This window comes from Sparus aurata, chromosome 14 (genome assembly GCF_900880675.1).
Source record: "Sparus aurata chromosome 14, fSpaAur1.1, whole genome shotgun sequence".
Classification (NCBI taxonomy): Eukaryota; Metazoa; Chordata; class Actinopteri; order Spariformes; family Sparidae; genus Sparus; species Sparus aurata.
Genome location: NC_044200.1, coordinates 12,361,592 through 12,381,704, shown reverse-complemented (window position 1 = coordinate 12,381,704; position 20,113 = coordinate 12,361,592). Strand labels below are relative to the sequence as shown.

Below are 20,113 nucleotides of genomic sequence, written 5' to 3'. Positions count from 1 at the left end.
ACAAAACCCGATATTTCTAGGTGATTTTCCAGCTGTGGTAGTAGAACGATTGCTGGATTTTCGGGGATGTCAGGACATTTTCCAGCCGTGTTAGTAATAATAAAACTGGATAATCTAGAGATATTAGAACAACACTTTAGCAAGACTAAAAGACTCAGATTTATATATGTGAAGGTTAAGTCCAGTACAGGTAATAAAAGATTAAAAGTGAAATATTTTCTTAATATTACTGTTTTATTACAAATATCACCATCAACAAATACTGAACTCAAGGCCTCTTCAATGAGCTTTACAGTGAAAAGCAGCAGATTTAAGCTGAAAGGCTGCAGTATGATACATTTTCTTGACAATGCCTTGAAACATGGCCTTTCAAGGGTGGCCACTTGATGCGAAATATTTATCAGACTGACCATAAAAATTAATTTACAATAAATAGAAATAACAGTAAACAATATAAATATGAATCTATTTCACATTTTAAACATAATTCACACAGTTATGGTTCATAGTAATGGTTCAGGTACGACCCAAGTACTGTTTGGGTCAATGTTTGAATCAACCAGGTGTTCTACCACTTGATAAATCAGAGTTGTGACTGTAAAGTTGAGGTAAAACTGGTAAAAAAAAGAAAAAAAGAAGGAAAGCCCTCCCAGCTCATGAATAATATGAGTGTCAGAGATAGCATAACTTCCAGTGCTTCAATTTGAGTGCTCTAAACTTCTCAGGTAAGGGGTTGTTTGAAATGTGGATTTCTCCTCTCACGGAGTGTCTCCTGTCGTCTCTTTGTGTAGGTCTGGCATACAACGCAGGCTACAGTACAATCAAATAGTGTCAATTCTGACCTTGATGGGTTTGGTGATACGAACATAAATAAGAAATTACAATAAAATGTTTACAGTACATTGACATTCAGTGTAGAAAAAATTCATTACAAAAAGTTACCGAGTTTATAAAGCGTGAAAAATATCGTATTTTCCCCATTATAAAAAAATGCCGCCTCGAAGGAGGCAAGTGGAGTCGCTTCATATACAATGAAACAGAAGAGTGGAGAATATGGAGACGCGATACACAGTGTACATGAAGTTAACGTTTTGGTTCGTCACTTCAGGTTGAACCAGTATGCTACCAAAGTCATCTGCTGTCAGAAGCCAGTGCGTTACCAAAAAGCCAGTGTAAAAACAGTGAAAGTCATGTTTTGAAAGGCTGAGGTTTTTGTAATGATAGTTTTCAGACATTCTTAATGTGATAGTTACAAAGTTGCCTCCAGGATGCTACAGAAGTCCTCAGCAGAGACATTTTTCAATTCACAAACTGACATTTATTTTACATAAAGCAGTAGTTCCTGAAATGCAGGCTACCTGATATTAAAGTGTTTTGTACTTCTGTATGTGTCCTCTAGACGGTTGTGACAGATAGGAAGGCATTATGTACTTTTGAGCCTTCGGGGACTCTCGCCCCATGGCTCATGAGCTCCTGGATGGTCATCCAGTTATCCAGGATCTTTTTGTTCCGTTTCTTCATCATCTTTTTGTGACTTAGCTCCAAGATATTGATCTCCTTCCTGCCCTCGGCTCCACTGGCTGGCCCCTCTTTTAGACACTCGAGGCGGCTCTTTTGCATGAACTCCCTCCTCTTCCTCTGCTCCCTGGCCCGTGCCAAGTGCTGCTTCCTCTCCTCTTTGCTCCAGTAACGGCCCATCTTCATCTCGCTCATAGCGTCGTCATCTGTGGTCATGCCTCCGCTCCTCTCCTCTCGGATCCTTAGCGCTCGTTCTCTCAGAATGCGGTCACGAGCAGGCCTCCGGGCCACGTAACGAGTGCCATCAGCACGAACTTTGACCTTCCACTCTAGACGGGGTTCCCCAGGGCGCCCACTCCGGTTCCCGGGATCTCGACAGACACTGAGCAGGCTCAGCTGGCTCTGGGAATACTCCAGGGATGAGTGCTGCTGTAGCAGCTGCATGTAGCTCTGCAACAAAGACAACATTGTTAGCACAGAGGTGCCTCACTCAAAGGTATATCAGCATTGGGTTGACACGCCTCGTCTCCATTTCACCTACCTGAAGTTGCCGGGATCCTCCCTGGCCTGTATAGGGGGTTGTCTGATAAGAAGATCCATAGGGAAGCCCCCTCCTGGAATCTCTGGTCTTCCCTTTTTTTTCACACCTCTCATCATCTGCAGGAAGGGCGGGATCCGACTCAGACCGGGAAGGGTTGCTCTGATCTGGGCTGCTGGAGATAACAGAGCCTGGGTCTGCTGGTCTGCTATGACTGGGTGTACTCTGGGGCTTGGGGATAGGGATGGGGCTGGAGGGTGTAGAGGAAGCCAGTCTGAGGTTTTTCTGGTTGGTGATGCTGATGTGTCTCTGCAGTGAGTGATCGGGAGATCTCTCCATACCTAGTGGTGTCGACCGTGCACTCTCCGCTGTGTTGTAGGCACTGGAGCTGTCCTTCTCTCGGATCTTGTCGCTGTCTGACCTTTCCGGGTATTCGTGGATGTCGGCCAACCTGCCGTGTCGCTTGTCTTTGGGGCTCCGTCCAGGTGAGGACGCGGGTTGTGAGGCGTTCAGCTGGTTGGCCTGGCGGAGCTGATGCGCTTGCATGATGCTCTGGCACTCGAGCTCAATGTTGCGCAGTTCCTCATTTAACATCCTCAACTCCTGCTCCACTCCATTCTCTCCTCCAACACCATCTACGTCATCTACATCCTCTCCTCCCTGCTCAGTGAGACTACACTCTATACTGTGTCGAATGGAGTACACCCCACACTCGCCTCCGTTCCTGATTTGACACTTGAGCTCCAAGAGCTGTTGGAAGCGATTCTCTAAACCTAGGATCCCACCTCCACCATTGCGAACACCTTCATGACCTTGGCCTTTGGACAATGTCCTCGGACCCTGGGTGTCCTGCGGCACTACAGTCCCTCGGCTTGTGTGTGGATGCTCTGCTCGCCATCGGTCCCTCAGGCAATGAGCAGGGGTCCTCCTGTTGAGTCTAGTGAGCAATGGTTGGTGCTCCGGACTGCCTGTGCTGCGTCCAAACCCACTGTCTTTGTCTTGATTGTTGGAGGAACAGGTAGCGGTATCTGTGGTCATCTCTTCTTCAGCTTGATGCTGGTGTATAAAGAAAGATACTGTTAGTCGTCCTCAAGGGCAATTTCAATCATTTGCAACAGCTTCTTGTGTGTAGAATGATGGTAAGCTTGCATAGATCAAATCCTGTGTTCTCATCATCTTTCTTCCTCTGCTTGCTTCAATTTTTCAGTCAATCCTTCCTCCCTACCCCATTACATTTGCTCCCGCTTTTCCTGACGCCCTTCTGCCTCTCTGTTGGACATTTTGTCTCTTGTTTTTTTCGTAGCCGGCGCTCTCACCTCATCTCCCCTGTCAAAGATGCGCTCCCTCTGCTTCCTCCTCTCCTCCAGGATCTCCATCTTCAGCTCCTCCACAAGCTGCTGCTGCTCCTCATCAAGCCATACCTCATCCTCCAGCTGAAAGCACAAAAATCCTGTCAGAAGCCCCGTCTCTCCTGCCATGTGCATGCATGTGTGTGTGTGTGTGTGTGTGTGTGTGTGTGTGTGTGTGTGTGTGTGTGTGTGTGTGTGTATATATGCTCCAGACAATCATGCTGACAGTTCGAAGGAAAGGAGAAGGCACTTAGCAGGCAGCTGTTGTTATCTGACATGACATAGGTTGTCAAAAATAGGGCAGAGAGCCTGTTTTGGTTTGTGTGTGTTTACCTGGATTTCTGGTCTTGTCACCAGTAGTATGATGCTCCTGGCGTCTTCACTTGACAGCAAGGCAACGGCTTTCTCTCGGTCTTGCACTTCGCAGCCATTAATCTGTACATCAGAGACGAGCACAGATGGTCATGTTAAGAAGAACGAACTTGTTATAAAGACATACCCGAGAAAGGACAATCTGTGCTTTTGATCATTATCATCCATTTTTGTGTAATCACATGCTGACACCTTTCCTCCTCGTTCACTTTTTCTGCCCATTTTCTCCCTCCATTAGTCTTTTTTCACACTTTTTTTCCTACTCCTTCCTGCCATCACTTCGTCCAACTCTGCGCACTCCAGGAAAGGCCTGGGTAGACTGCACGCCCGATAAGGAAGTCAATTGCGAGTGCGTGGTCCGACCCTACGAGAGTCTGCTCTCACCACACATCCAGACACACAATTAACTGTTCTTTGACAGGTGGCGTTCATCTTTTCCTCACTAGAGTAATGGGGCTGTCAGAAGAAGATAATAGGGCCTGGAGTACAGCAGGCCCAGCTCCCAACAATCACTCACACCACCGGGGCACAGACACACTACAGTGAGAGCACAAAGCTACTCAGTGTTACAGCGTAGACAATAAATATGGAGGAGAGGTAATGCTGGTGCACAAGTCGACATCAAACTATATTTTAGTGTTATATGTCATGGAAATACCTCAGGAAATCAGATTTATATAAACTAGCAAGAATAAATGAAAGTACTCCTCTTTGTGTGAATGTCACAGTTCCACTATAGTGTTATACAAAGCTCCAAAGTGTTCCTTCCTATCTGTCACAACTGTCTAGTGTTTAGACGCATACAGAACTACAAAACACTTTAATATAAGGTAGCCTGAACTGTTGATTATTCTCTCAGTTACTTTCTTGATTGACTGATTAGTTGTTTGGTCCATAAAATGTTCAGTTTAGCTTCCCAAAGCCCAAGTTGACGTCCCCAAAAGTCTTGTGGAGAAACCACAGCCCAAAGATATTCAGCTTACTGTCATAGTGGAGTAAAGAAACTAGAAAATATTCACATTTAAACGAGCAATATGTAAGATTATTAGTTAGCAAGACTCAAAGACTGCTATGTTTTGTGTTGCAAAGACATCTACTGAAGTTAGCATGCTAACCAGCTAAAAACCTCCTCCTAGCGGTCCAAAGCTCCTGTGCTAGTGGTTTTACAGTGAACAACAACACTCTACCACTTGTCCGGCTAGCTTGCTTGGCTAGTCATATTAAGCAGCAGTTAGCTGTTACTCTGTTGATATACTGACTCGATTTGTCAGGAGTATGAATTTAACAGGTGGCCAATTCTTACATATTGCATCATTAAGAACCTGGACCTTTTTTCTCAAAATAGTTTTGCAATTCATGTAATACAAACTAATACAGTGGCAAACATGCTGTGTCTTTTGTAATTTTGTACATTTTGCATTGAAAACTTATGTGTGTGTTTTCTAACTTGCCTTATGATCAAAAGCGATAAGATTGAGTGCCCTGAGTTCACTGTTGAAGAGACATGCCTGAGACGTTTAACCCTTTTCATTGGGGGCAATTTTTATGTCTTGCCGTCAAGTTCATATCGAAAAAAGAAATTCCATCATGTTTGGTAAAATTGAGTGTATGGCTTCAAAGCGGCGCACTCGTCTTTGCAATATACAGGCTCATTTTTGAAAAGGTGTTTGCCGCTGCATGTTCCTCTCCTTTACAAGAAGACCGCACTGCTCTGTAGCACAATGACCTCATGATTCAGGAAAGCATACTGAAAAGGAACTGGGAGACTCTTCACGGGCGAACAGGTCTGTAAGCCTTCAGCACAACTTACAGATGTCAGGAGGGCAGTCAGAGGCGTTGAAGGTGTTTTCAATTAATTGATCAACTATTAAGGTGAGGTCAGGCCTACGGGAGTATCTAATGAATGTAGACAACACTTCTACCTACCCATATCTAAGTTGGTATCAAACACGGCAACATAGAGAGCAGAGGTGATGTTTTATTAAGTCTTAACGAGGGACTTATTACTGTGGCTAGCTAGTCAAGAAACCTTTTGTCAATACTGTACAGAAACAGATAAAATCCAAAGTATGAATATGTTGGGATAGTGAATAGAAGGTTGCAACATTTCACTCGTGCTCGGTTAGAGAGGGCTATCCACAATCTCCGACCCCATAGGTGCTCTCGCATAATGAGACTGAGAAGGGAGGAAGGAGTGCTTTAGATGATGTAGTGCCTGGTGTAGCTGCGACCAGGGACTTTAATTTCCCTGGTAAAACGAGGTCATTAAATATACATATGCTTGCCCAGACTGGGGACACCAGCAGATTGGAAATCCTCTAAAAAGACAGCCTTGCAAGTGGCTCTGAGGATCTACCGGGGCATGTTTGCAAAGGAAGCAAGAAGCAGATTTTTTTTTTTTTTTTCTGGTTAAGTTATCATCCTGTCCACGATGTCAACAATACTGAAGCCTAAACCTTGACATGTTTAAAGCCGCGTGAGTCTGTAATACAACCTGTCCAGAATGTAATGATATGAAAACACACACCTGTAGAATACGGTCTCCTTCCTTGATACGTCCATCTCTGGCTGCTATGCTGTTTGGCTCCACCTGCACAAAAGAAGCGTGAAAATCAATGCTGACAACCCTTCGTTGTGTATCTCTGACACGCCACTGAATGCCCCGCTCTCCCACTAACACTCTCTCATCTCTGCCGTCAGGAATAAAAGTCTGCTCCTTTTGCTTATTTTCCTGCTGACAACCTTGTATTTTTCATGTGACACAGGTGGGTTTTCACGGGTTCTTGTGTCGGTGCTTCTCATTTACCCCGAGTTTAGTAGCTGCTGGCAGGGTAACATGTAAGTCCTTGACATAATACAAAAGAGCTTGCGAGTCATCAATGAAGCATGAGGGGAAAGACCACGAGAGACCGCGAAGAGACGACTAAAGCAAAAGTCCCAAGTGATTACGGCACAGACGTGATTCTATTCTTGCTGAACGAATCAACACCTCGCGTTTTTCGAAACGCATCCCGGCGGATCTGCAACAACACTACAAGCCCTCGATAATCATTTCATAAACTTTGTTGTTCTCACATTGAAGATCAAGAGAGATAGCTACATGTGGAGGAAAAATAATATCAAGCGCCTCCCAAAGTTGCACTGATGCTATCCACACATACATTTTAATGAGGGGAAATTAGCATTTTTATGCTTTTTTTTATCAAACATACAAAAATAGATGACGGCGGGAAGCTGCTTTAACAATCTGCTGAAATTCAGCAGGTACCGGTGTTGTTTGTCGTATTCAGATTGTTCATCTGGTTCAAGAAGAATAAGAAGAGAAATATAAAACAAAAAGGTTAAAAGGGGCCACAGGTCTTTGTATTTCTGCCATTTACACCGTTATGGTAGCATTCTAATCCTCATAACAGCTTTTACTTTTCACTCCCTCGCCTTTTTTTGTGTGTTCATAACTGGATTGAAACTGCACCTGCAGTCAGACAAAACACGTTCTAATTCGCCTTCCAGTGCTTAAAGCCCTAATAATTCCATATAATGCAGTAATCTGTTTTCATTTTCTCTTATCAACAATTTTGCAAAAGGAAGTATTTCTTTTTTCCGAGCTGCAAATGATTTGAATTTTAAAAAGGATCTCTGCAATATGTTCCCTCTTTGTTGTGAGTGTTTGGTATTCAGAGGGGGTACAGTAAATGGGAAAATGGGTGTCATTTCACTTACTGCGGGGGGAGGGGGGGGAAGAGAAGGTTGTAGCTCAGAGCTAATTAAAACCGTCAATTAAATCACGTTAAAGGAGGAGGAATGAGAACGAGATTCACATTTCAAACCTGACTTCCTCTTTGGCCATGCGTGGCTCATTCAGAGTTGATATTTGACAGGCAAACATTTCCTTCCCTTTCTCTTACTCCCCGGTTTACTTCGACTTGCTCCCTGCTTCAGGGTGCGAGGATGGAAATTCAAATGGGATTTCATGCCACCTTTTAATAACTTCCTGCTCCAAAGGAAAGTAATCGTCCTGAGTTTGATTTAACAAACCCGCAGCCTTCATCAGGGAGCGCTTGTTTCTACTCCAGTGCCTCTCTTGAGCGTCGCATTTTATTTTACAGAACAGTAAACATCTATTACGTGGAAGGTAATTGTCTAACATGAAGTAGCAATTGCCTTTAAATCTTAAAAAGAAGATAGTTAAATGTGGTAACAATGTGCAACATAATTTTTTTTTACCTACCTGGCTGACATAGATGCCGGTGTCCTCCTCATCATCAGTCCTGTAGCACAGCGTCAAGCCAAGCTTCTCCTGGCTGTTCTGCCTGCACAGCTCCACCTCCTGTTACAACACACACAAATATACCAATAATGTTTTAAACCAAACACGTTTTCCCCCACGGGCCACCTGTTAGGAGCCCATGATTTCCCCGGTGGATTTGATGGTTCCCAAAACCATATCAACTCAAACACAGAGTTTATTCATCTGTTTTACAGAACAGCTGAAATGATACCACCCACCCTTCATCCCTCACCCATGGGAGATGAGGTCCAACTTGATCGCTACGCTCTACATAACTGTAACTAATCACTTTGGGAGTGTTTTTGTTCAACAGTGAATTTGCTTCAGGCTCAAGTGTTGTTGCATAGTGTAATCCCTATTCTATGCAAGCTACATACTGGAGGTATAGCATAATGGCATAATACAAAATAAAAGTTTCTGTTTAATGTTGATTAAAAACTTAGAAGACTTAAAATTAGACCTAAAATACATTTGCTATTGCAAAGCAGTTGGATATAGACTATTTAAGATATATGGCAAGACATAGATGTCTTTGACACAATGTCAGAGCTGAAGTTGTTTTCTGTTGATAATTTTACTTATTCATGTTTTAAACTAATGTTCTTACATATTGCACCTTTAAACGCATGACTTCCAGCTAAACATAACATTGATATACTTATTACCGCCGATAAGTTGATATGACTAACAACGTTTGCCGGCTTACACGTCCAGCAGACACGTAGCAAAATTAGTGTTCATTTGGTGCCAATTATTTGGCTCTTCTTTTTGCTCTTCTTTGGTCTCCACCAACTCCTGAAAGAAATATTTCATTTATTTGGATTAATTTAATCTTATATTTAATCAGGGAGTCTCACTGAGATCAATATATAGTTTCCAAAAGAGACTGAAGAAAAATCTATCTCTTTAGCTCCTAAATGCTATGCTATGTTCACCAGCTAGTTGCTAACTTTTTCTGTCATTTGGTTCTGGACAATGGAGTGCAGGTTTATCTGATTATTTTTTTTATCTTAACTGCCTGCTGTGTCCAGAAATGGTACTGAGCATGTGAGTTCCCCAAAACGGTCAAATTGTTTCCATTAAAAACTGTTAGCTGAGAGAAGCTAACGCTATTTAGAGCAAAGGGCAACTGCAGTGAACTACAACAAAGCCATTGTATCTTATTTTTTTTTTAAGAAATCAGTATCAAAATATGAATATAGTGCAGCTTGAAGGAAGATTAATAAGTTAATTTGAAAAATATATCATTGGGTAACTTCCATAACCTAAATCAAGCTGCTACCCTCAGAGCTAGCCTGTTAGTCATGATTCAGTTTATCAGAGAAAATGGTGTCTTGCCAGCACAGTGATGGACACACACACACACACACACACACACACACACACACACACACACACAATAGACTATAAGGTGCAATGTAACACACACACACGCGCGCAGACACAAACACAGCCCCAGCATGTGTTCTGTACATCAATGGAATAACAGCCTGTTAGTATCAAACTGAATCCAGCATGCGGCAACATACAGGGCAGGTGTTTGATGGCTGTAGTGGTGGTATTTCACCGACTGGTCCCCTCCCACAGGAAATATCTCTAAATTTAGCCCCCGACCAGCTACTGGCTCCTTTTGATCCCCGCTGCGTATAAAGGTAATCACATAAAGATAACTCTGGGGGGTAATCTTTATTAACCCCACGCTGCCAAATTCATTTCAGCACAGTGAAGTTGTGAAAGGAGGGGAGCTGGGTAAAAAGGGGTTGATGGTGAGGAGGGGGGGGGCAAGAATTAAACCCCAACCCCCTTTTTTTCTGTCATGGGAAACCTTGATAGCAGAGATTGACAGGGGAAGTAATTAATTTCTGTGGCATTTAACCCCCTGTGCAGACAGGCCTGACCTTCAAAGGTTGGGTTGTGTAAGGAGTTTATTATATAGTAACACCGTATGCTGGTCTTGACTACCCACACACGCTCCTCACCAGTTAAGTTAACTGGCTGATTTGTACACACCCTGACAGCGAGATCAGATCGCATTCTGCACGCCTTAATGTCAGTGCACATTATTCTGGATTTTACTGGATTTCTGGAAGTCAGTTATGGCGGAGTGAAGCCCACCAGTGATCGGTCTCCAGATGTGAGGAGCCGTGGGTGCTGAAAACTGCCGAGAGGCTCATTTAGTGATGATTGGATCGTAATATGTGCCGCTGTGGAGTTTGGATTATGGCCCAGCAGCGATGTTGAACTAATTTCACGTGGCTTATAATGCATGGTGACATTTGGAGGAATTTATCTTCTTGATTTACAGTTTGTGTTGTTCCTAATTTTCAGCGGGACATCACATTTACCACATGCTACTGAGGTGTGCGAGGAAACGAAGACGTATGACAATAGGTTGCGCCCTGTCTTTTACTGCCAAATTAAACATCTGTGAGAAACATTCATTTTAAATATGCGCCTAACAGTTACCTAATGTTTCATTCAAAAGACATTACTGCCATTACTGTTCATGGGCTCATTGTTTCCACTTTGCAGATGATGACATCCTTCCAGCTGTCACTATTTTTAAAGCAACAGTCTTCGAAGTGTTGTGATGATAATTCTGTCAGTCAGGGAAGGCTTACATATTACCCCTCAGATTTTTGAAGCATTATGTTAATTGTTGCTTAAGATATGAGGATACAGTATGTTGGATTCTAGGATCTAGTATTTCTGTGCTTGGCTCGTACAACAGAGGAAAAACTGGGATATTTTAGCCCAGGCTGCATTAATTCTGACAATTCTTTATTAAATCTGTCTTTTTTAAGTTGCCCAGTGTTACTGAAGTACCCTTTTCTTCCATTTGAAAACATGTCTTCCTGCTTTAGTTGATCTCTGGCAGTGCTCAGTAAGAGTCCTTATTCCCGTACCCTCTTTTGAATACCAACATTTTTTGGTTTTTGAGGATAAAAAAAAAACATCCAGCGTCTGATGTTTGGCACCGGTTGACGATTCATAATTAAGACGTGTTTGTTTTGATTAATTCTGGCAAACAGCTGAATGGCTGCTCTCAGGCAGACTGCTGCCAGTTCATTAACAGCCCTGTGTAACCTGGTGACCAAACAGAGCTTTCATTAAAATCACTTTGCCTGAAAGGGAAATTAATATCCAAAAGGAGTGCAACTGTTGAGAACATGATTATCTCTGATAGTCACAGCAGTATTTTTTTTAGTAGCTTTGGAAATTGCAATCAGAATTGTGCTGTTCTGCTGTGAACTTTAACAATCAAAGCATCTGTGGAACCGTTAGCTCTGAAACTCCGCTACTACATCCGCTGTCTGTTACTCTGCAGCGTTATAGTTTGGTAGATTTGGCAGAAGTAGCAGGAGTATTATGACAGCAGGAGTACCCATGTGGACAATCAGTTGGAAGTGAAGCTAAACCTGTCAGAAGTAATAGCAGCCCTATTCTGTTCCATCCGAGAGAAAAGCCATTCATGTTTCAGTTAGATACACATGGATGGACAGAGGTAAGTGAGGATGGCTGATTCGGTGTGTGTACGTCTGGCAGGTGGGGGTGGGAGTTGACTGTACGGGGGTGTGTGTGTGTGTGTGTGTGTGTAAAGCTGACCTTGTTCTGATACTCCTGCTATTACCACACATGAGCCCTCCCGCCCCCTCTCCCACCTCTGACACACACACGGGAGACTCTTTCATCCAGATGACGCTGCAAGGTATAAGGCCACAGCTGGCAGCGGAGGAATCCTAATGACCCACAATGCAGTTCACTGAGCCAGGAAGTGCCTATTAAACCAGGGGGGACCACTGACGGTAGCAAACATCACCCATCACTGTCACCTCGCATGACCTCGAGGGGCCACTGTCGTAGTGGCATGATGCATCTTTGACAGGGGAGACACTCGAGTGAATGGCACAGGCTGCCCTCTTCGGAGCGAACGATTTTAAAGTAGGTACACCTTATGCTGGCATAACTGGAGCTGCTCACCGAATAAAATATGTTTTTATAAAATAGGCAGGTTTTGGGTTTCATCATTCAGAACCAGCTACTTGGACAAACTTATATGTGATTCAAACGTTGTCAGTTCCACAAAGGCCAGCGGAGTTGGTCAATTAAACTACAGTGAGTGCTTCAGTTAAGTGAAAACAATCCAATTATGATATGGACTGCCTTTTCTAATCACAACCACCGATATCAATTGCAGATGCTTCAGATATTCACCTTCAACAATATGTCTACTTAAGGGGAATGTGGAAGCAAAGCAGCTTTAAGGCATTTTGTGTTGTATAGAAACCCAATTTGTTTACAATGAGTGAACTGATTCCATTTACAATCTGCTGTAAAAGCCTCCTTTTTATTACAGAGGTCTACTTGTGTAAGTGATGGACACACAGTCGATAAAACTGATTAAATACATACCACAGATGGAGGATACACCACCAACTACGACCTAATAATGAACATAACCTGATTAATGAATCAGTGCAAGGTCATATCATTCTGTATCGCTGCTCACACAAACCTGGAAACTACACTCTAATAATCACTCTGTTAGTTGTAGATTGAAAGCCCAACAAATCCATTCAGGTTCCAGTGAGCACATCCTCCTTGACACATAACATACTCACAATTTCTGTTCAGCTTTAAGTGGCTGTCTGAAAAGGGTCTCAAAAAATTCTGAGGGACAGCGCATGGAGAAAGGGAAACTAACAGCGTCTGAATGAAAAACACAGGTAATTCAGCAGGGAGGTCTTTTCAGAGAGGGGTGTTCTTTTGGCACGACTGAAATGAAAAATGGCCTTCCGTCTTAAACCCAGGGACTTCACTATGCTACACAAAACAATCTGAAGAGTGGGTGCAATTCTCACAAGGGGCGACCAATTTTCTTCTATTATTGTGGAAGACAATTTTTGTCGTATTGTTATGGGACCTGTGAGCATTGTAAGTCGGGGCTGGCCTTGGATTATCTCCAGGGATATTGTGTGTTACTGACACAACAGTGGCCTTGTGACCGACCACTTCAATAGAAAATGTTAAGCCTATTCAACGCACTTTCATTGGAGCCACAAATAGCTTCACAATTGACCCTTTCTGTTTCCCGTAGTAATGAGCTGTGTGCATCCTGCGGGGGCTCATATGAGCTTGATACAGCATTATCTCCATTGGAAAATTCAATGCTGTGCATGTCCCTATCAAGCTACCAGTTTGAGACATCCTTTTCAGAACCAGTCAAACAATGGTAAAACAAAAGCAGCAGAGGAAGGCTGATTTGTAAAGTCCACAGAAGTTTACCCAATATATTTTAATGTTTCGCTCTTTCTTAAAGAATATATTTCTGATTTTGCTGTACGAGGAAGCATAGCAGAGTTAATAAATGCATTAGTATTCATCCTCTGTGGACCATGAAAATGTATATTAAAACTGAAACCAATGTTATCAGGTTATCTTGTTCTGGACCAAAGCTGGTCAACTGACAGATGAATAGGACCTGCCCGGGACCAGACCTTTTCAATCCATCGACTACACCAAGTTGACTGAGTCATCTGGCATTGTGACTAGTGGTTTCCAAAAACTGACTGTTGTCAGGGGGCTAATGATTAGACAATCAGCACCACAGACGGTGTGCCATACCTAACGGGGCGTAATGGCCAACAATGGCAACTAATTTTGGCTTTTACTCCACTTGAAATTACGTAATATTTGGGTGGATATGTCGGCCAATATGGAAACCCAAACACCCCTCGCTCAGGTAAATTAGTTGGAGTGGGTGTTAATGTCAGACTGAAGGTGGAAATAAAGTGTAACAAGTTGACAATTCAGTCATGTGGTGTCGGAACAATAGGACAAAAGCATTTTCCAACTGAGAAAATTCACATAAACTCCCCTGCAAGTTGTAACACCAAGGAAAGTTGGCTGGAAAGTAAACATTGGATCAAAGTCATGTATTGCATATAAAGTTTTGGCTCACATGTAATCTGTAAAATATTTTAGGGTGTAACCATCAACGTGCTGTTTAAATGCTCTGAGTGATAAAGTGCAAACCTTCTTTTTTGGCATCCATGTTGCTACCCATACTCCGACTAGATGCACACGAACACTACCAACGTCAGAAGAACAACTTCCCAACTCCGAGGTGCAAGTGGACGCAGCATTATATCATAAAACAAAGTGGTAAAACATTATTCGTACACATTCAGCAGAAAGATGTCAAACTGTACCTCATACTCATACTCTTCAGTCCTCTCCACCTCAGCTGGGGTATTGGACAGGTACTCTGGACATTCATAAAACTCGTGCTCCATAGTGTGGATGGAATGGCAACTGGAGAGGAAAAAGAAGAGACACATATGCTCAAGATTATTAATGTTTGCACTTGTATGTGTCTTCATGTTGGTCATCTCAAATTTGAAATTCACATGACGTAAAAAGTATTGTTGTTTTGTATGTGTGGCCTCATCAAAGCCATGACCTCTGTCGCTTGTCACCGTGATAACTGCCTCTCCATGATCGTTGACCAAGACTGGCAGATTTGTAGTTTTATAGGACAAATTGATTTCATCTGCTGCCCAGCAAAGCCCTATAAATAGCTAAAGAATAGACTTAGAGCCAGAAAGCCTGCTCCATCAGCCCACTGGCTTTTAATCGCCCAGCAAAAGCTCCCATTAAAGAAAATGGATGTAGCACACAGAAGCAATTATTGGATGCAGGTTTGGCTCTGCATAATGATATCACAGGGACAGAGTACTTAGCTATGCTGGGGGTTTCCACACTGTGATACAACTGCTTAATAACTATCATGAAATGAAAGAGAACCACAGTGAAGCCTCAGGGAAGCTTAATGCTAATTTGGGATGGAAAGAACTATCTCTTGGTTCCAGATAACAAAATATAGGGTAATAAATTTCATCTCGGTGTGTTTAATTAATATTCAGGAGAAGGAGCATTCTTGTTATTGGCTACAACTGTACCTGTCAGACAGAAGGAAGGGACAGATGTCAGGGACGGGTGGGGTAGCAGGCCGAAGCTTCGCCAGTGCCATGATGTGCTCGAAGGTGATGTCCGTTTGCGTGCAGACGTCCACCACGCACACGTCCTGAGGCGTGCCGCTGTCATTGTGTCCGCAAGCAGCCGCGGCTCTGGTGGGGGTTCTCCGGAGAACCTGGACGACGATGGGGTCTCGCCTGATGGCCTCCACCACTGCCTCGTCATGGTCGACCTTGGAGAAGTCACGTGCGTTCACCTGGGGGAAGAGTGGACCAAAATCAGGCACCTGTCATGTTGGACGTTACGGTGAAAATACTTTGAGTTACAGTGCATGGAATACCATTAACAGCAAAGATTAAAAGATCACAGGGCCTTTTTGTTTCAACCTTCAATTATCCAAGGACGATGTGCGCCTCTTTTCAGCAATAAACTGTTTCCCATTCATACCGGGGAGCCTCACAGCACCTCCACACGTCTTCACAGTCAGGCACCAGACAGCTTCCAGGAACACAACCACAAGTTAAGCGCCTTTTATAAAGGGCACTTTGGCAGTTATTCTTGAGGAGGAAGCAAATGACATATTCTCCTTCTTTCCCCTGCACAGTGTGCCTCCCCAGCAGGTTCAGACCTTTTAACTGCTGAACAGCTATTCACAAAGGCACTTGTCTAACCTTTAGGCTACTGCCAGGTTTACAGAGAATGGATAATGTAGCAGATGGCAGCGTTTGTTGAAGGAGAGAACCCCTTTAGGTCCAATGTGTGAGAATTTTAGTTGAAATCAATCAAACGTGGACTAAAATGATCAACAGAATGTGAACAAATAATCATTTTGACTGGTCCAAAGCTCCTGTGCTTGTGGTATAAGCACCATCACATTGACCGTTAACTGCACGGCTAACTGAGCTAACTAGCTAAGGGCAGCTACAGTTGTAAGCAGTTAGCGATTACTCTGGTGATACGTTGCTCCCTATTTGTTTTGCGTTTGAATTCAACAGGAGGCCAATTCCTACATATTGCACCTTTAATTTTCCCTTTTACCTCATTTTGTTTTTCACAATGCACAAGGCATTATTTACATTCTTACCATTAAGCCCATTGGACACATAACAACACAGGTTAAAGAAAATGAGCAGCAAAGTGAGGAGGAGCAGCGGGGTTGGACCTCACTCCATCGGGAGTATCAGTTTTAGCATGCAGCACCTACTTAATTTGCGAGATCAGACAAGGTTGTGCCACAAGGGAATCAGCGGAGAAGAGATGTCACGCTGACAGCTGTGAGATTACACACCTACCTTACTCTCTGATGCTGAGTTTAACCCAATTAGTTCAACCTCTGTATGCCAAGTTCATTTTCAGGCTGTCACATCCCGGAATTGATTGTTTGCATTGATTTCGGGTGCGTGAGTCAATGTCAGGGTGTTTGTCCGTGGCTTAAAATGTGGAGGCATACACCAAATGTCAGCATCATTATTGGGAGAACAAATTAGACATATGACGAGCTGTATCCTGATATCTCTCATGCAATTTAGCCTGATTCAAGGGCTTAGTAGCAGCAAATTGGACATCATGTTTAATATAGATCATGGATGGCTATGTGAACAAATATACAATTATGTTGGACCCACACATGACTAATTCCTTGACAACCTAACCCTAAATTCAATAAGATAGGCACCTGTAGCTGCAACACTTTTCTATCAGTCCTCATCCTACTGCCGTCTGCACCCATGACCTGTGACCTTCCTCGTTTTGACACGTTTCTGCCACGTAAAACTTCCCCTTCACTCACCTTAGCATCACTTTATCATCCCGTTTAACCTCTTCCTCGCATCTCAGGAAAAAAAAAAAAAAAACTACAGAGAAAGTTCCACTTGTGTTAAGTTGTAATGAGGTCCAGATGGACACATTAATCTCCAATCAGAGGGAGCGCTCTGGAAGGCAGGAAGTGATTGTGCGGCTACACCTGCCAGCGTTTTTACCTGCTGTTGTTCCCCTATTCAATCTGCCTGTTGATGAGCTAACTGGGGGCTGATTAATAGCCAGCAGATGCGACAAAGACCGGGGATAATGGCTCAGAACGAGCAGGTTTCCATGCATGTGTACGTGTTTGCGCGCAAACACACATTTTGTACATCATATACGCTGGATTTACACAGCGTTAGAGGTAATTAAATCGCAAATGAGGAGATAAAGAGGATAAGACAAGTTGAAGAAGGGGTTTTAAAGCATTGTGACAGTTGAGAGGTGGAAATAACCTCATTTTCTGTTGACGTATTTTTTTCTTTTGGACTCCTATTATTGTTTACTTTAGCACAGATTGTTTCCTCATATAGATCGTACATCATAATTTCTATCTGTGTGCGTATGAGTGGGGCAAGCATGCATGGAATACATACAAGTGGAGGTGCGACGTACTGAGACGTGTAGGTGTGCGGACTCCGTCAATACCAAACAGTAATTCCATTTTGATTACAAGCTCCCTTTCTCATCACTCAGCTGCGCGCCTGTGACCAAGCTGACGGAGAGACAATATCAACTCATTACATCATCTGATATGACCAGCGGAAGCTCCCCGAGAACACCAAAAATAGTCCAAGTTCGCGGCAGTCCGTGGGGACGGCTGTAATGAACCAGCAATCCAGCGCAGCATTCGTATCCCTCTCAAGTTAAAGGTTACCATTGCCAATAAAAAGGGTTCCCAGTAGCCCTAAACCAAAGCTTCTTGTCTGTCCACACGTTCTTCATAAAGGTCAAGGTTCAAAGTGATGTGCTACAGTTTGGGAGCTTGGACAGAGCATACATACTATAGCTTGTGTGTGTGTGTGTGTTTCTACCTTGTGTGTCATCATCGATCTACAGACTTCACTGAAAATGTCATTTTCTTGTTATCAGCCCACTTTGTATGCTTGTTATTACTCTTTCATGCACCTATGGCATGTTTTTTTTGCTCTTATCTATCTACACTAGCCTACAATGGCAGACAGGAGAGACAGTTTAATCGTTGGGGAAAAAACAGGATAGAAGGCTAACACACATTGACTAGTTAGCCAGTTTGTCATGACTGTAGATTCTTGTTCCTTGTTTTGTTATCGGTTGTCATGATTTTGTCTTGTGTCTATTTCCATGTCTTTGTATCTTGTCTTGTGTCTTTTGTTTTTCCATGCCCTCATGTGTCCTTTAAGTTCTCCTGTGTATTTTCCTATGTTCCCTCTGGCTCCCTCTGTCTATTGCTTTGTTCCCTTCATGTTCTCTTGTGCTCCTCCCCTTCGTTGTCTCACCTGTTGGTCCACCTCACCTGTTCCTCGTCTTGCCATCAGTGTCTGTGTATTTAGTCTCTGTGTTCCCTTCACTCCTTGTCTGGTCATTGTATTTGTCAGCTTCTGTCTTTGTCCATGCCCCCATTCATGTGCCTGCTCCTGTCTGTTCCTTGTTCCCCCACGGTATGTGTTTTCGGAGTTTTGCATTTTGCATTTTTGATTTGAACTTTGCCTTTGATTTGTACTTTGTCTTGCTGTTTTTGTTGCTACTTCGCCTTGCTTTCATTTGCCACTTTGTCTCTTGCCCCCATTTTGTCTGCTTCTGTTTTTGGATCCAGCTTTAAAATAAAGCTCGCCTTTTGTTTCCCCTAGCCTTGCCTCTCGTGTGTAACTGCATTTGGGTCCACCTTCCCCTTTTTCATAGTCCTCCCTTTAACCCCCTGCGTGACACAGTTGCCTTCATTTTAAGAGGATCAAGGAAATATGTTTATTTCCTGATTAATAGACAGTCTTAGGATACAAGGTTAAGACAGTAACTATGAAGAAAATGAATTAATCTATAATTCAATACGTTCAAATTTAGGATTAGGTCTAGGTTTGAGGTTGCAGACTGCAACCAAGTGATCACCCCTCATCTCACCCTCCCCCACTGTGGCCTCTAAAAACATGTTCACAACTTTGAACGGACATTTGAACGCACCCGAATTCCTTAAACTCAGGAGATTGGATGAAAGTTGCTACTAATCTTACTGATGTACTTGGTATTGGTTTTGTTTTGGATCTAGCTACTGCCTATCTTATGTGGTTAAACCAACTGAAGTTCTAATACGCTGGGTCTTCCGAAATGAGCAGCAAATGGGAGAGGGAAAATAAACGTATCTCCTCTTGTGCTATGAAAAGTCCTGCGAATTCAGCCTGGATACACTTTGATATTTCACTTTCTGTGGATTGGTTTAATTTGATGTTTCAACTCCTCGCAGACTTTTAAGGTCACACGGAAAGAAAATGGTGAGACTCAGTTACCTATTAATACAACATCTTGCTGCCTGTGATGCACCAATTACACACATCACTGGCTGTGAGAGGTCACTAGTGGACCGTGGTGTGGAAATGGCTGTTGCGTGTGTTGAGACGGGGTTGAAAGTAGCACAGTTGAAAAGCCAATCGGTGCCAGGCCCGAGGCTTTCGATATGCTCAAGAGAGGGGCCCATGTCAACCTTTAAAATGTGTCACCAACTGTAATCAGTTGGCCACTAAGATGGCTAAACGCTGTTTCCACTTTTGAATACAAACGGGGCGATAAGGAAAGCCAACAGATAAGAATGTGTATTTTGTGTGTGTGTGTGCGTGCGCGTGTGAATGGGTGCGTTTGCTGTGCAGAGATAAGGCCGTGATGGAAGCCACTCAACCTCACAGCTAAATCTGTCAGATACGGTGTCATTGTGAGCCGACGCACACGAGCCGCATAAACAGTTTAAACATCACATCGGCTCCCAGCAGACTTAAAAACAGCTCCACAATGCGGGTTGTTTGCATTATGTTCGACTGAATGCCACTATCTCCAACTCACTAGGCTCACAGTGGACCGTGGAACAATAAGCATCCGAGGAGAGAGAACCCCCCCTCCCCCCTGCCTCATCTCCCCCTGAGGAGACCACCAGAAAGCTTTCAACCATAACCCCCCCACCCACCCCCCAGATCATGATTTTTGTGAACTTGAGCTTAATACAAGTGAGATTGTTTTTTTCATTCATGGAAATTGGCATATTGTGATGAGTGACGCTGCGCAGGTGGCGTGCCTCCAATAATCTGC

At 43.3% G+C, this 20,113-nt stretch overlaps 1 protein-coding gene across 2 annotated transcripts in view; it reads right to left on the bottom strand.

Moving 5' to 3' along the window:
• Positions 1–213: 213 nt before the first annotated feature.
• Positions 214–20,113, bottom strand: part of pdzrn4 (PDZ domain containing ring finger 4) — a 38,063-nt gene continuing 18,163 nt past the window's right edge. For both annotated transcript variants that reach the window (XM_030440822.1, XM_030440823.1), the window contains exons 2-9: positions 15,028–15,299; positions 14,278–14,380; positions 8,006–8,104; positions 6,305–6,367; positions 3,739–3,840; positions 3,373–3,489; positions 2,060–3,112; positions 214–1,968 (exon numbers count right to left, since the gene is read on the bottom strand). In XM_030440822.1, coding sequence (XP_030296682.1) covers positions 1,396–1,968; positions 2,060–3,112; positions 3,373–3,489; positions 3,739–3,840; positions 6,305–6,367; positions 8,006–8,104; positions 14,278–14,380; positions 15,028–15,299 — 2,382 coding nt within the window. In that variant the 3' untranslated portion in view covers positions 214–1,395. The remainder of the gene's footprint in view (positions 1,969–2,059; positions 3,113–3,372; positions 3,490–3,738; positions 3,841–6,304; positions 6,368–8,005; positions 8,105–14,277; positions 14,381–15,027; positions 15,300–20,113) is intronic.